Source organism: Hydractinia symbiolongicarpus, chromosome 8 (assembly GCF_029227915.1).
Source record: "Hydractinia symbiolongicarpus strain clone_291-10 chromosome 8, HSymV2.1, whole genome shotgun sequence".
Taxonomy (NCBI): domain Eukaryota; kingdom Metazoa; phylum Cnidaria; class Hydrozoa; order Anthoathecata; family Hydractiniidae; genus Hydractinia; species Hydractinia symbiolongicarpus.
Genome location: NC_079882.1, coordinates 23,964,052 through 23,981,536, shown reverse-complemented (window position 1 = coordinate 23,981,536; position 17,485 = coordinate 23,964,052). Strand labels below are relative to the sequence as shown.

At 34.7% G+C, this 17,485-nt stretch overlaps 1 protein-coding gene across 1 annotated transcript; it reads right to left on the bottom strand.

Moving 5' to 3' along the window:
* Positions 1 to 684: 684 nt before the first annotated feature.
* LOC130655561 (nucleoside diphosphate kinase homolog 5-like) lies at positions 685 to 7,073 on the bottom strand. The gene is made up of 6 exons (XM_057458334.1): positions 5,977 to 7,073; positions 4,312 to 4,409; positions 4,131 to 4,238; positions 2,508 to 2,608; positions 1,887 to 2,005; positions 685 to 1,254 (listed from the first exon to the last, which is right to left on the bottom strand). Exons 1-6 carry the CDS (start codon positions 6,148 to 6,150, stop codon positions 1,162 to 1,164), a joined length of 693 nt encoding a protein of 230 aa, XP_057314317.1. The 5' UTR covers positions 6,151 to 7,073; the 3' UTR covers positions 685 to 1,161.
* Between the last annotated feature and the right edge of the window lie 10,412 nt (positions 7,074 to 17,485).

The following is a 17,485-nucleotide window of genomic DNA, read 5'->3' as shown; positions in this document are numbered from 1 at the left end:
CAGGGCATGTCTCTTTTAGAGACATGTATATTCGCCCGATGTCAGAATTTTAAACATTTTGACGGACTGTGTTTTATAAGTAACACTATTTTGGCTGAGGCTCAATGTTAGGTTTCTGTATTCTTAAGTTTTTGTATATTTTATAAGCCTGCAACTACGCTCACAAGATCTTTTAGTAAGTTTGTCTTCTTAAAGCGACAAAACGGTTTTTGCAAGAAATTTAACCGAACTTTTTCACCAACTTCTTAATACAAACTTCGTAATTTAAGGTAGAATGTTGTACAACAATTCACATAGCTCTAGTTTGTTTAAAAATTCTTTACCAATTTCTCAACATTGATGACTCGGGAAAGATATGGCTAATGCTATGGTTTGCTTTTCCTAAATACTTGTTAGTGTAATCCTCAAAATTTTTAAACCACTCGTGAGTTTCATGGGTTGTAGGGAGATGACCTTATTAAGCTGACAAAATAACAAGATAGTGCAAGTGCGCACGCACTAAAAAAACTCGAGATTTTTGCTTACAGTCAAATTAAAGCAAGCCTTAAGTCTTATTCGCGTGAAGGGAGAAGGATCTACACTAAAATATAATTTCTAAAAAAACGTTTTGTGGATTGAAATTTTGTGAGAAAAGGAAACGACTAAATTAAACTCTGGTTATCTTATTGTATACATTAACAACTATTTACAGGAGAAATATATATTAACATTTTCAAAATAGTAATTACAACATGGATCATGATAACATGGTTTTTAATGGTTTATGTGCTTTGCAAAAACTGAATTTTCAGGTCGAAAGGGGTGAAGTCACTGAAACTGAGATAAGGATAGCCTAAGTAAAAAAAGTTATTCCTGTAGCCAACAGTAAAATATAATCCAATAAAATACAAGATGTCTGCAAGAGAGACATACAAGATGGATTAGCCAAGATATAAATTTATGCGGAAGCGGCCCATTTAAACACGGTTTATTTTGAGTTTCAGAACAAAAGGGGGTTTCATTGACTCTTTCACTTAAAATGCACCCCCAGACGTTTATCATTTTCTTTTATAGTAGCATTATTTGTGAAAGGTCATGTCCCTAGTTATTTTAACCACCCGTCTATTTCAAAACATCGTATCAGGCATATATAAAGGAATGATGTTTAAAGCATAAAAAAACTCATTCACTTGGTTCATCTACTTGGTATTGGCCAGGTGTATCAATACGAGGCTTGTTCGGGTTGTTATCAGTAAGCCAATCAGATAACCAGATCTAAAGCAATAGAATCTTTTTTAGTTGTATTAACCTTGAAAGGGAGTAAAAGTAGATCGTACGTCAGAGTTTGTTGTTTATAACAGTGTGAATATGCAGAGTTTTGGCTCTATGAGTTTTAGTTCTAAACTTTTCAAAGGTAGAAGTGATGTTACTGGAGCATTGAGGCTGTGTGTGTGTGGGTTTTGTTCGACATATATTTTCTCAGGTTAATACTCGGTCGTTTGCTTTTTGGTACAAGTTATAACTACTTTTCGGGAGAAATTTTTTGAAAATAAAATTTAATTTTCGCGAGAACTAATTTTCGCAAAGTTTACAAGTCCAAGTTTACAAGGGAGATAATTTTTGGCAAATTTCGCGCATAAGGAGTTTTCAAATATTTTCACGAGATTAACAAAAACTCGCGAAATTCGCGAAATTTAATTTCGAAAATTACGAAGCTGAAAGCAAACAAAGTTCAAGTTAAACAAAGATGGGAATACATAGTTTTTAAGCTTTTAGTCAAACATTTGCGATTTTTAAGTATCCGCAAACTCGACAAAGAAGTGGTATATATTGGAATCACACCAAATACAGTAATCATAGAATAAACTAGGACATAGGATTACAAATAAAATGTAAATTTGACATACTATAGGATCGGCAGGTTTGCGTTTGCATAGTTCCGTTAGACCTTTCAGCAATGTTGGATTTACAGTTTCTGCTAGGTAATCTTTCGCTTGCTGACTGGTTGGTAGTGGTTCAATCACAACTTAAAACATTAAATTCTATTTTAAAAATTTTTGTCAGTACAATTAAAGGGAAGAACAGTTGGACAATTTTTTATTATATGTACATTTAGTATTTTCAAAAGTCATATTAAGGCGCTACAAAAAATTCGATCGACCATTTATTAAATAAATTCACAGAGAATTAATTTTCGCAAAGTTTGTACATTCTCATCGATTGTTTTACGCGGTTAAAACTAGGACTCAGTGCTCGTTGATTTTCCATCTCCTATTTTTAGGACCTAACTTATAAAAGCATTTTAACCTGTGCTACGGTTGGTGAACCGTTGTTTTAGATTTGATGGAAAGGTTTCTTAAATGTTGCTTAGCAGAAAGAGGAAAGATTTTCAGAGTACGGAATCAAACTATACCCACTACTGTCTTATTTGTTGTTTTTTCGTTTTCCCGTGATCACCAAATTTGCACCCTAAGGACAATATATAGTTTTTAAAACTTCGCTAGTGAATAAAAGTAAACTTGTCGTACCATCGGGAAAAAAGAAATGAATCTCTCTCGTGGCTGATTCTGTACTGTCACTGCCATGTACAGCATTTTTTTGATTGTCTGTTCCATAGAGAGCTCGAATACTAGGTAAAAAAATGAAGTGAAAAAAGTTAGAGTAACATATACACGAGGAATTAATATAATATCACGCATGTTTCACATTGTGTTTTGTGTTAAACATCTACTTGTGTTTCAACCTAAAACTCTGAAGGTCTGCCAACTAAAATTATTGATCAGTGGAACTGTAAAATAACTGCAACTTATGATCTGCATGTTGGTTTGCAATCAAATTTTGCGAGTAAACATATAGGGCGTATATATATCCTGAAAGTTTTTTTGCAATCCAAGTTGCGATCCCAAGTTATTGGGTCGTCAGCAAAACATTAAGAGGCCTGGGGTGAAAAAACGAGTGCCACTTTAACAAAAAAAATAACTTAATCAATTTACCTTTATAATATCTATGCATTGATAGGTTTAAATGCACATCCCTTAACAGGTTTAAAATTACTGATGAGAAAAAATATCAAAATTTGCTATTACTTAAATATAACATCATAATTTATGCAGCATAATTAAATCTGAAATTCTTTAAATCTAAATATCTTGAAAACGAAAAGATTTTTTTTAAAAATTTAAAAAGACTTGTTAACCAACTTTTTAAGCTCTATAATAAGTCTAACATCATTTTATACCTCGGGTTCCCTTTAACTTGTCTACTTTTTTATAGAAATTCTTAATGGACTATAATATGGCCCATTAACCCTATTCGGTCTGGGGGGGGGGGGGGGGGGAGCGGATTCCGCCCCCCTGACGGGTTTTTTTTAATAACTCCTGATTGCTTTCTTATGTGGCTATGATACTTACTGAGTTTCAACATTTATCTATTAGACACCTGCGTGCTAAATGTTTAGGTCCCATACCTTTCAGAGGCTTTGATATTGGCCATTACTCGAAACTACCCCTAAAATCTCTATGAAATCCTTATAATGGGGAAAATATAATAACTCCTGTTAGGATTATCCTTAGAACTTGAAACTTGCAACACAACTTTGTTTCATCAAGAAGAATCCTTTCGAATAATTTTGACACGTGACTAATCCGATTTCCCGATTTTTTCGGATTTTACCCGAAAATCGAAAAAAACCCGGATTTTTGGGCAATTTTTGGCAATTTTTTATTCGATCCATGTAAAAACCGGAAGATATGTTAAAACAATTTTATTTAGCTTTCCGAAACTTCAAACAGAATGTAAAAATTCGCTCTAGAACAAAAGTAATTATGTTTTAAGCAGATAGTGGTATTTTTAACAATTTTCAAGCTTCCGATGACGTCACAGAAAATGTGCTGACGCAAGCAAAAATTTATTGTCGCCATTTTGTTCCTTTTATGACGTACTATAAGTGTGCCAAGTTTGATTCAATTTGAACAATCCTATGGAAAGTTATTGAGGGGGGGCGGAATCCGCCCCCACCCCCCCCCCCCCCCCCCCCCGGTCATAGTATGTTCGAAAAACCCCGGACCGAATAGGGTTAAAGAAATGGGTTACGACCTCTACAAACACCTCAAGAATAGACTATTGAAAAGAAATACACAAATGAAGACAACCTGTCTGGTGCTTCATCTCTAGCCTGGGCTGTTTGTGTGGGTCCAATAACGAATCTCCAATGTGAGACAGCATCCTTGCGAGCGAGCACCATTGCAAGTATTTCACCACTAAAAAGGACAATGTTTTATATAAACATGAATAAAAAAGTTCTACTGGTTATCACAGAAACTCAGTTTTTACCTGCTCATAAATGCCACTAAACTAGGAAAAAACATTTTTCCGTAATGCTCAGTGTAGAATTCACTTGTTTGTTCTGGAGTAAGTTGAACTCTCCTCTTCTAAATAACAAAGAAATGATATATCTTAAAGTTTACCAAATCATGGAGGTATAAAATACATCTATGACCAGATTAACAGCAAAACTGTTTGGAACATTGTTTGTCATCATCATCATCATTCTCCGCTTAACGTTCGCTTTCCATGCTAGCATGGGTTGGACGGGGTATATTAATGACCCTCTTCCAATCTGATCTAGATTGTGTTAGATCAAAACTCAACTTCCTTTGCATCAAGTCTGTCCTTATAACCTCCTGCCAAGTCTTTCTTGGTCTGCCTCTGGGCTTTGCCCCAGAAACTCTACACTTTCTTACCCAATTATCCCCCTCCATTCTTTTAAAGTGCCCAAGTTTAGCATAAAAGAATAGATTTTGTATGCACAATATGTCACAAGGAACTTTATAGTAAATTGACCATCTGCTGCTATTGATGTTCATCTTTTCAAAACTCAAGTTTCTTAACATGTGGAAGAAATAGATTAAGTTGTTAAAATATGCAAAACGTTTCTTAACTTACGTGTTTACAGCAAATAGAACACGACATCGTAAAAATAATTTTTAACTATGGATGTTTCTTATAAAGAAATTCTCTAGAATTTCTCATTTTCAATGACCCAGATAATGAAAAAAGAAAAAAAGGTCAAAAAATAATTTTCTTCAAAAAGCTTTAAAAAGTGTGGACATTTTGCTTAAGGAAATTAGATTAAAAACAGCGATCTTTCCAACTTGTTTAAAAAGACTTTTCTCTTCTAAAATTGTTATTTTCAACATGACCACTTTTTGTTAATGTTGTTTTCTTTTAACACAGAAAATCAAAAAAAATCGATCATATAGATCAAGAACACACAATTCACATGTTATTTGCATGAAAAAAATTCTAAAAGTTTTGATATTTGCATGCTAATTCTTTTCTAATTCATACTAAGATCATACTAACAAACATGCGAATAAAGAGACTGTTCACACCAAAATTTAATTTGGTATAGTTTATAGGTTTAAGCTTTGATAGAAAGGTTTTTAATTCAAAGTGATTTTCCAAAAAAAGCTTTGTTTTTTAACAAAATATCGTAAAATATCAAAAGATCATAAATGGTTCTAAATTTTTTTTGTTTTTGTAATTTTTTTAAGTACAAACTTATTTTTTTAACAGCTTCTATAAAAAGGGCAAATTTAATCAATTTGTCCTTTTTCTGATGATAAATCAAAATCTTGACCTGGCTCCTTATCAACGGAAAACTTTTATAAGCATTAACAGCATAAGAATTTGAAAAGCAATTTCTTGTTTTTGTATGATGCACAGTATCTCTTTAATAATAGCCGTATTTTGTCTGCCTGTCCGCGAAAACTGCGTCCTATTACAGAAACACGAAATGCGATATATAAAGGACGGGGGACTCGTTGATTTTTCCACAGGTTAACGGCTAGTCTATATAATAATACCTGTATACGTCTGTCTGTCATGCAAAATGGTAACTGTAACAGTAAGACACACGAATGCAGTAAATAAAAGGATGGGCGAAACCGTGGATTTATCAACATACCACCCACTAGTATTAAACCTTACACTTACATGTAAAATTGAGAAACCATTTTTTAAGATTATGTCTTCAATCTCATCAGATTTCTCAATAGCATCAGGCTTGATAATTGCCAGTGTCTGATCCACATGAATATATGAAGCATCATTTTTTTCTTCTTGCATGATTATGTATATTTGGCCTAAAATAAACAAGATTGTAACCATGAAAGAGAGAGGTAAAGTATAAACCGTTAAGGAGATTTGTAAGTGCTAAGAAATACAAAGGTCTCCAGAATATTTTTGTTCATGAGGAAACTACTATAAACCAAAAGAAGGAAAATATGCCAGCCTTTACATAAAAGTTTCTACACATGTGGACAAAATATATATGTAACATATGCAAACACAAATTTGAATTTAAGATACGTTGTCTAATAATTTATTTTTATTTTTTCTATTTAATTTTAAAGTTTAACCAATTCATTGCTTCACTTTTGAGCAATTATTCAGCCAGAGATTAACTTTAAACAAGACAGACAATATCTGCTATAATTCGCCTATAAAACAATCAACCAATGATCAAAAAATTTAAAAAACATGAACCCCATATTTTATGCCTTTAGCCTGGACCAATTCGTGTACATTGTATTGTTGTAGCTATAAGTTAGATTAGTATGCCAGTGTGCTTTTGGTAGATCATTTTTCCCACAAATTTAGCACTATACCCACATTTTCAGACTCGTACTTAGTCCTAACAATTGGTAAGAGGCACAAAATCAAAGTATATTTCAAGTGAATTATACTACGATAGTTAAAATATATTCTGATGTCAAACTATATTATGGTTGCTGACTATGATATTATGCCATACTGAACTTTGTTGATATATTAACTAGCCCATCCTCAAAAACATGATCAGTTAGTGTCACCTGACTGACTCACTATAAAAGATGAAATTCGATTGAGGAAGTCAGTAAAGTTGTGAAAACAATAAACCAAACAAATGGTAAAAACTTGTGCCTTTTTCTTCTTCCACGCACACTAAACCAACAAAATCCATATCTTTCATATTGGAAACTTCCCACATCACCGCACATCACATAAGTCCACTTTGATTGCAAAGCACAATATATATACTTAGCACTGTGTTATGCATCCAAGCGGCCACTGAAAACAAACTCAAAATAGCAGTGATTCAAGCAAACTGAGAACCACGTTGATTGAAAACAGAACTTGAAACGAAGGCTAAGAATGTAGAGGACAAACTGAAGAATCAAATAATAACACTAATGTTTAGTAAGAGTTAACTTACCGTAATAATCCGAACAAGCGCCCGGGGCGGTTATTACAATTTTGGATTTTTCGCATGGGCACTTATCGAGGGGGGGCGCTTAAAAAATGCTGAGCCCTTATAAATTTTTCCTAATTTTGTACAAATTAAAGACAACGCTAATTTTCATATTTTTTTTTACTAAAAACTAAACAAAAGATGTAGCAAAATTAAGCTTAGTGTTTTTAGGGTTCTTAATATAGATAGTTTTCGATTAAGCGCAACCTTTTACCAGATGGAAGAGGGTGCCAATAAGCCGCAAATGTCTGCATATATAAGGGCGAGTTCGGGTGACTTTTCGAATTAAATTGACGGTTGTCCGCCGAAACCCCCCAAACTTTCCCCGAACGCGCCTAGAACATTCCTGAAATGCAACACCTTGTAACATAAACATGGCGGACAACAGTTAAAAGAACGCGCTTGAAGAGAAAGGAGGTAATAAAGTTTATATATAAGTTATTTATCAAGTAAATCTTATCAAAAACCATAAAACAGTTCTTTTAAGAACTTAGCTACCACATAGTTAGTTCATTCTACTGTTGCAGAAAAACTCAAACAAGCTGCATTTCCATTGCAAAATTTCATCTGGAAGAAACCTAAGCAGTACGACCGCAGAACTGACAAAACCTTTAAGTTTGAATACGTTAGCAAACTGTTTGTAGAAAGAGAATTACAATCGTTGAAACGTAAAAAAGCTGCTGGATGGGATAATCTGCCACCGGGTATTTTGAAAGATGCAGCGACTGTTCTGTCAGGCCCCCTTGCGCATATCATTAATCTATCGCTACAAACTGCTACGGTCCCAACAGAATGGAAAATTGCCAAAGTAATTCCAATTTACAAAGGAGGCGACACAAAAGATTGTGGTAATTTCCGCCCAATATCTGTATTACCTGTTCTGTCCAAAATACTGGAAAAAGCTGTACACAAACAACTTATCGATTATCTGGAAAATCACAAGCTTTTATCAGAACACCAGTTTGGATACAGAAGACGCAGATCCACAGAGCTCGCAACAATTTTACTAGCTGATAGTATCCGTAAAGAAGTTGATAATGGTAACCTAGTCGGTGTGCTGTATATCGATCTTTCAAAAGCATTCGATACGCTCAACCATCCAGCTCTTCTAGAAAAGTTATCATCATATGGTATAAATGGTACAACTCACGAATGGTTTAGTGACTACCTTTTTAATAGAAAACAAATGTGTGTAGTTGAAAATTCCAAATCTGACTTGATGAGTGTGACATGTGGAGTGCCTCAGGGGTCAATACTAGGACCGTTACTCTTTCTGGTGTATTTCAATGACTTCAATGAATGTTTACAAAATTCAATCGACATCGAATTTGCTGACGACACAGTCATATACATAGCGGGAGCAAACAAATGTATTATTGAAAATCTATTAAACAACGACTTGAAAAATGTATCTTCGTATTTTGAAGAAAATGGTCTTGAAAAAACCTGAAAAAAGGCAAGTCAGAGTCAATGTTATTCGGTACATCTAAAAAACTGACCAAATGGGGAGATGAATTGTCATTGTACTACAACGAAACACCTATTCCAGCCACCAAAGAATACAAGTACCTAGGAACAATCCTCGACAACACCTTATCACTGAACAGCAATTTCAATCGAATGTACAGAAAAACCTGTGGCAAACTACGTTTGATGAACTCCATCTCGAAGATGTTGACACCATTAGCTAAACTGAAGGCATACACGGGAATGGTGTTACCTTGCATTACGTATAATTGTGCTGTTAATCTGAATTTAAATCGCACGCAACTGAACAAGCTGCAAAGTATCGATAGACTTACAGCAAAAATAGTGGTAGAGAAACAACCTACGGTGATCCACGAAATACATATAAACATGCAGTGATACTGGTGAAAAAATGTCTGACAAATGAAATTTGTGAAAGTTATACTGATTATTTTAAGATCCACACACACGGAAGAGCAACCAGAAATAGCGGATTTCTGCTCCACGTTCCTGTTACTAAGCTGAAGTTCGCTACGTCTGGTTTTTTCTCCATGGGAGTGAAATTATACAATTCCTTGCCTATAAAAATAAGGCAAGAGGAGAGTTTTTTGGTTTTTAAGAAACTTGTTTCCGAGCACTATCATGCTTGACCAACCTCGTTTCCAGGATCTACACTATTATTCTTCGAAACGAGGTCGGTGCTTGCATTGTAATTTTTGTCTGTAATAGACATACTTTACATTACTTTCCAGGAGTCTTCTTTTAGTGGCCTATGTTCATCACGTTGGCAAATGTTTCTTGAACATATGGTACTTGGTGGCTCGTTTGTTTGCCTTACCACGCTGGTGACATCTCTTTACGTAGTGTTTTAGTCGAACCGTCTCTTTTTATTTCAAATTTTTGTCATGCTTTTTACCAACGATCTTTTCATTTTATTTTATTGTATAATATATTTAACTAATTTTAATTGATTATTCTTACATTTTAGCTTTTAAACAGGACGCATATTAATAGCAATATTTTTATATTGAAGTGCACATCCTGTATAAATATTCTTAAATAATAATAATAATAATAATAATAATAATTTTAATTTTTATACTTTTTTAAATAATTCTTCGAGAGTCATTACATTTATGGTGAATCTTTTTTTTTTTCGGGCATTGTTCGGACCATGCGGATTTTTTCGGGCAAATACCTGAATTTTTTTTAAAACGCTGAACTCGCCCGAAAACGCTCGCACTTTTTCCGTGTATGCGGCTTATCTGCACCCTCGTCCAGGTGGGCACTTATTCCGATCGAGGGGGCACTTAATAAGTGCTGGGCGCTTATTGAACTTTGAGGAAATTACTTGGCCGCTTATTCGAGGGGGGGGGGCGCTTAATCGGATCATTATGGTACTACACTACTGCAGTTAAACATTTTCACTGCTGCTGAATTATTGTGTGGTCATTTCTTCATAAAACATCAAAAGTTTGGCTACTATGAGGAAGTTGTAGTTAGTGTATAAACTTGAAAACTTGCATGTTTCCATATCTTTCGTTGCTAAATTCAAATATGTTGGTCAAATATTTTGTTGAAAATTTTAAGCATGTTAATCTTGATCTAAGAATACTACTATAGCTAGCTAGCTATATTTAATAATAGAAGTTAAGATTTTGAGGTAATGTTCTGCCCAGATTGCGAAAACAGCCTGTTTACAACCGGGACAGCCGGATTATGTACGCATGGTCCGATTATGTTTTTTTTGCACTGGTTATGTCGTGGTGACCAGATTATGAACGCTGATATAAATGGCTGGCTAGGCAGGCTGTAATTGGCATTTTCTTCAAACTTTTGTGAATTAAACATTCTCTGGAAGATAGAACACCCCTAAAAACTAGACATGGTGAAAGAAAAAAGTCTCGACGTAATTCTTAGTATATAAATACATTTCAACATAATATACTTTGAAGTAACTAAATTTCACGGAACCTAAATTATTCTTTTTGCGGGAATTAAGTTTGGTGAAAAGTTATTAAACTTGCGAATTCCAAAATTTATAATTGCCACAAAATTTCGTTTCATTTGAGAACAAAAACAACTTTGCCACCAGGGCTATTTGCTTGTCAGAAGTGATGACGAATGAGATAAAAGCGGTCGGCCCCGATTATAATTGTTCTATAAGTCTCGAATAATATATGACTGTCATACATAAGCCAGCCTTCCCCGATTATGTGCGTTCTATAATAAGTGAGAAATAATATAAAAATTTTATATATTAGCCGGTCGGCCCCGATTACGTTCGTTCTATAAGTCTCAAATAATATTAGACTGTTGTATACAAACTGGCCTGATTATGTTGCCCTGATTATGTATTTTCTGCCCTGTTCTTAACCGGGGCAAGCTGCCATACTTAATCAGGGCAGCGTTTATTTTATCAGGGCAGAACAGTAATACTAGAAATTAGAAGCCAGTAAATGACGAAACAAAAAAATCTTATCTTTTTCTGCATTGAAGCATAGTCATAAGTCTCTTTTTCTTATGACTATGATTGAAGGCTGGAATGGTAAGACTCCCCAACAATCCAATTATTCAAATACAGAAAACACATCACCCGTACTCGCGTTGCCATTTTGAATGTAAACTAAAACCAAATCGCTAAGGAAATTTACAGAATGAAAGCAACACTGATATCAACCTGCGCAAAGCCAAGCCCCCCTCCCCTGCCTCCGCCGCCAATATATTCTACGCCATGGTTCTCACCCCCTTGCACTAAAGAGCATTAACAACTACTACAGTTTGGTTCTCACCTGGCACTAAGAACACTTAATAAGCATCATCGAGCGATAGCTATTGAGCACTCCTGAAAAATGTACGTCTGCCTGCTTAAAGTGATTTAATAAAGTAAAAAAAAAACAAAAAAAAAAACAGGACACTTAAACTGAGGACTTCTTGTTTTTTTTTTAAAAAAAAAGATTTTACGAATAAATTTTTTTAAAAACGTATATCCTCACGGCAAAAAATTCTTTTTTTCTTCGAAAAATGGCGTAGCAACTAAACAAGCTGTAGCAATCCAAATTTTGATAAAATACCTCTGCGCAAAATACAACAGTGGAAAGAAACCAGAAGACTTTTACGACGGAATATTGAGATTAAAAATACGCGCGAGCATGGAAATAATCTGAATGGAAATCCACTTAAGTGAACACGAAAGAAGATAAACATTGTTAAAATCAATGTAGTAAAAGTTTTTTCTTATGACTATGTCTATATCAGGCATAGTCATAAGAAAAAAGAGAGATTATTTATGACTATGAGCGGACATCTGCGCCACGGAGGGGGCTTTTTCGAGGGCCCGGTTATGGGGGATGGAGGGTTTTTCATCCAGGCCGCATACAGGCAAGCGACTTTTGCAGCAAGTTTGTTTTGTAAAAATGGAGTGTTTATTTTGTAAATGGAAGTGAAGTTGATTTCATTATGTGCTCTGCGCTGAGGTGATACTCATCTTGCCACAAGAAACCCCTACTTACCCTTTCCTTGTCAGTTTGTAAAGTTGAATGTAGTTAGCTATAGCTATAGTTGTCCAGATTGAAAGTAGTAGCATGGGTGCTTTCTCTTAAAAAAAGAACCCCCCATATTAGTTAACTACTGTATGTATATATAAGTACAGTAGGTTTCTACATAGTCTCTTTTGTCCTTGTTTGTTTAAGTATCTTAGTTGTTTTTTTAGACATGTTCTTGTTTGTGCCATTGGAAGTCACACTAGTGTTCTGTCAGCACGACCTCTTAAACCCATGCAGGGTGATATGCTTCGAAAATGCTTGTCACTGGCACAGTTTAACATAAAGCAAAACTGTACAGGAGACTCAATTATTAGAGTCTTCACCTTCGCAGAACATCTCTTTTCGCAAAACTGAGGGCAGGGCGGAGTTATTGCCTGCTGTGTCGTGTGGGAGAAAGAACTTCTGTACTTCTTTTTAATACAATATACAATTTGATTATTATTACTTTTGAAAAGATTTTTAAACTTTATTCTTTTTTCTTTGGTATTACATTAATTGCTGTAGTTCCCAATAAAAACACAATTTTGGAGTAGAAAATTTATTTCAATTTTGTAATAATAAACTGAGGATAATTTGGCAGAGTCGGGTGTGGATGCTAGGATGGAGAGAAGATATTGTCTCAAGCTCACATGCGTGTTCCCAATAAATTCGCTCTTCCCCACTACATCCGGAGCTCTTCTCCTAGTATTGTTTTTTGGCTTAACTAATCTCTCAATCACATCCGGAGATCCTCTCCTGTGATTCCATTTCCTCTATTATACCTCACAAGAACCTACTTTCTATGAGCTCTAGCTTCTTATGCATTTCACACCTGTTATTAACCTCTTGGTGCCCCACCTCTGACTGTCAGCGCTGCATCCCCCTGCTGTTATTTCCCCAGTCATCTGTCCTACTTGCGTGGGGTACTGTCGTTCATCTCCTCGCACCTGTACTTAATGCACCATACTCTTCCAGGGGTACACGCACATCTCTGCACTTTGTGGCTGCCCAGGGCAGCCCAGCACCCCACCAGTTATATTTAAGACATTGACATGATTGAGCAAAGTTGCCAATTGCTTCCACCACTGGACTAAAACCTTGGTGGTCGTACTAAGCCAAACTGTGCCAATTCAAGGAAACCGTGTAGCTAAAGCAATTGGACATCTCTTTACGCTCAACGACATTATGTAGCCTCAATGAACCAGTTTGATTGTAGATAATTCGTTATCGTTCCAACATAGCGTGGCAACGATGAAGGTGTTTCACATAAAGAGAAAAATAAAATAAAATTAACCAAATATATGGGTGGGTTGGGTGGAAAAATTATTTCAATTAAGCAAGTTATTGCTACTACTGGTGAGACACTAAATCAGAGTAACTCTCTCCTATTTATAGGGGGCCCCTAGATTGTTGATTGGCTAACTATAGAACCACCTAATATGGCTAGACTATACCCAAACCTTTATTCCCCTACTCTAAAGTATTAACAACAAGAAAGTTGCTTCAAGTTATGACACATAGCTTTGATTCAGTTAATTGAGACAAAGATGCCTTGGGTGAGCAAGACAACCTTGTGTACCCTTAATGATGCATCTGCATAGCAACTATCAAGTATTGGGAACAGCAATTAACATGAGCTAAACTGTATTTAGCTCCATTTACGAGAACATTCGTCCGAAAGCTGTATTAAGGTAAAGGACACCTAACCTCTCCCATGTTCTGGTTGTATTTAACTTGCATGGGTGCACACTCTTCTCGCAGTTTCTCTGTGACGATGAAGGTCGGACTGACTTGTGGCATGGTTCCAAATGGTCTTCCCTAATTTGTTTGAGTCTCAGTGTTATGTACCAGCCGAGCACAAGAGTGTCAGCATGAACCCTATTTGTGCTAGGGGAGGGGCTGTCCTAAACTTTTATAATTTTTTTTATTTGTTTATAGTTATACCTTCAAATTTTGTGTCTTTTCCTAACTTTTATTTAGCTTTATTTTCCAAAAAAAATTTTTGGGGAATTATACTGAAATGTTGCCATGACAACACTTTTTTTATGTTGAGTAAAATTTTTAAATAAAATTTTTTACTAAAAATTTTTTTTCATTAAATTGTGTATTAAAACCTGGACAACACTTGTGGTAAGTTTCAGGTCCAACGGACAACAATTGTAGAAATTACACAGGGTGGGGTCAAATCAGCCCCCCCCTTCCCTCAGCATTGAGGAGCCCCTATAAAGGCCTTCCGCTTTTCGTCCTTAAACTTTAAAAATGCTATCTAACGAAACATTTTTATCACCGTTCTTCCTTTTTAAATTTTTGAAACGCGATCTAAAAAAGTATTTCTATCGCCGCTTTTCGTTCTTAAACTTTAAAAATGCGATCTAACGAAGCTTTTCTTTTGCTGTTCTTCGTTCTTAAACTTTAAAAATGCTATCTAACGAAGCATAATTTAAAACTCATACAAACTTTATATGATTTTAGAAAACTTTCATACAAATTCAATTGTATGAAAGCATATACAAATTTTTTTAATACAAATTGCTGCAAATTTTGTAGATGGCCCCTAATACGTGTAAAAGTAGAGATATTGGAGCCTCCAGTACTCTTATTTTCTTTACTTGTTCACCTAAAATTGTTGTCATTTGCTCTTAAATTTTGAGCATTTTAAATTTATGTTCTATAAGCGAATACAGGTTTTAAAAAACTGCGACATTTGCTTCTGTAAAAAATTCTGCCTTGAAAGCTATTTCTTCATGTATATGGAAATGTTGTGTGTGTGTTTTTCAGATAAAAGAGAAAATCAGTAAAATTTCAGCCTATAGCCATTGTTATTATTTTGCTTTAATTATTGGTCTTCCAAAGTTGTATTATGGATGTGTTCCAACTGAGAAATTTAGATAAACCTATACCAACCTGATGTAGGGAATATTTGAATTTCTGCACCCGAAGGCGTAGGAAAATCTTTAAAACCGTTGTTTTTTTCTTTCAGAGCATTTTTTGAGAAAAAATCGACCCTGGGATTTCACGTTCCTCTAAGAGGATAGTATTGGTATAACTGACTAACTGGTCAACTGCAACGTCACAGATCTAAACTTCGTACCCAAGCTCTCTAAGTACTGGGAATTCATTTAAATGACGTTTCAGGCCAAAATTGCTATTTGTTTTCGACAAAATTTGGCACAGTTAACAAATAAAGTATGCTGAACATGATGGTGACATCAAAATTTTGATTTCTTGTTACCAAAATGTTATTTTAGGCCAAAATTGGTTCAAAAATTAAAACTACTTTATTTTCAACAAAATTTGGCACGGTAAACAAATAAAGTATGCTGAACATGATGGTGAGATCAAAATTTTAATTTTTTGTCACCTAAATGTCATCACAGGCCAAAATTTGTCCAAAAATTAAAACTACTTTATTTTCGACAAAAATTAGCACAGTTAATAAAAAAAGTCTGCTGAAAATGATGCTCACATCAAAATTTTGATTTTTTTCAACTAAATGCCGTTTAAGACCATAAACGTTTCAATCGCAAGACTTTCAACCATGAATGATAGGCTGTATTTTTGTTAGCAATTTCTTTTAAAATGTGAGTTTTTTATGATACGTTTCGTTTTGTTTGTGTTTGTTGGATATAATGTCACTTGTGTGCTTTATCTTCAGCTTCATGCACCAAACCTCTTCGAATGTTTGGCACGATAACACAATGAATTAGCAGGTTGTCATCAAATATTTTACTAGCGAGCGGAAATTCTTAGAGCCCCAAGGGCTTCTTGTTTCACTTGCTTTGATACTACAGATATAAGCAGCATGATAAAATAGTATTACCGTAATTTCCGGTATATAACCCGCGAGCTGATTTTTACGACTTCACCGTTAGTGTGGGTTATATCGTGGTGCGGGTAATGTGATAAGTTTTATATTTCCTGTCATTTATTGTGAAATTTAAAGTTTATACATTCAATGAAGAAAATAGTACCAACGGGATAAACTGCGTACATTAATATAAGTGCATGCACAATCCTATATCTACTTAATCTTACTTCAACTACGTGATTTAATTTTTTTCACACAGTGAAATTGCTGCCAGTGCTAATATTACGAGCTCTCTCTGAAACACAATTTTGGAGGTCATTTTTCTTTTGTGTTGAATATAATTCTAATCTATTTATATCTTTGCAATCACATGGAGCACATTGAAATGATTTGCTTCTGGTAATAAATCAATATAGCAGAAATCATTTTTAGGTTTAATTGACAGGTATTTCACAACCTAGTGCCCAGGACTTAATTATTAATTCCTGTTAAAAATATTGAAAAATGTTAAAATTAAAGTATATATAATAATTTTCTTTTTATCTTCGCTACCTTTGAGCAACAGGTGGCCACTAAAAATATCAAAAATCAATATAAAATACAATTAATAAGACACACACAACTATCTCCTCCTTATCCCCACCATTCATTTTATCATGCACACTGTGATTGCTTAGATATAAATAGATAACAAAGTTCTATAAACATTAGAAAAGAACGTTCGGTACATTGCTGTTACAGACAATCTGTAATAATTATTATGTTGTTTATTTTTATGCCAAAAAAACTTAAATATACATAAAAAATAAAGATTTAACTTTAGGTTTATAACCTGATAGAATGGTTTTTTTGTTTGTTTGTTTGTTTAATCGCAGGGAGCAAGCATTAGCAGAAGATCGACTTGTCAAATTAATTTTAATTCATTATTATTTTGGCAATTGGAGACAAGGAAGTTAAGACTGAGAGAGTCGCTAGTTCAGACACTCAGTTCTCGTGTTTGGGGTTCACAAGTTTAAACGTCCCCCACTTGTCTCCAGCATGAAAAAACAGAACACACGCACATGTTTTTATAATGATTAGGGTAAGTAATAATACGCTAATTTTTTTTCTTAACACGATTAGGGTTATGCAAAGGTGCGGGTAAGTAAAACACATGGATTGAAATTTTATGCAGGTTATGCGAAGGTGCAGGCTATCTGATAGAATCTAGTTTATAACTCACTAAAAAGCTGAGCTGCGGGTTATACAATGTGCGGGTTATATACCAGAAAATACGGTATAGATATTGTTTTTTATCCTCCTACTTTGCTCCCCATGCCAAATTTAACAATCTACTGATTTTCTATTTGCGGCATTTATGGCTAATTCCAATGTTCATGTGTCATCACATTAGTTCTTTCTATTCACTATAGG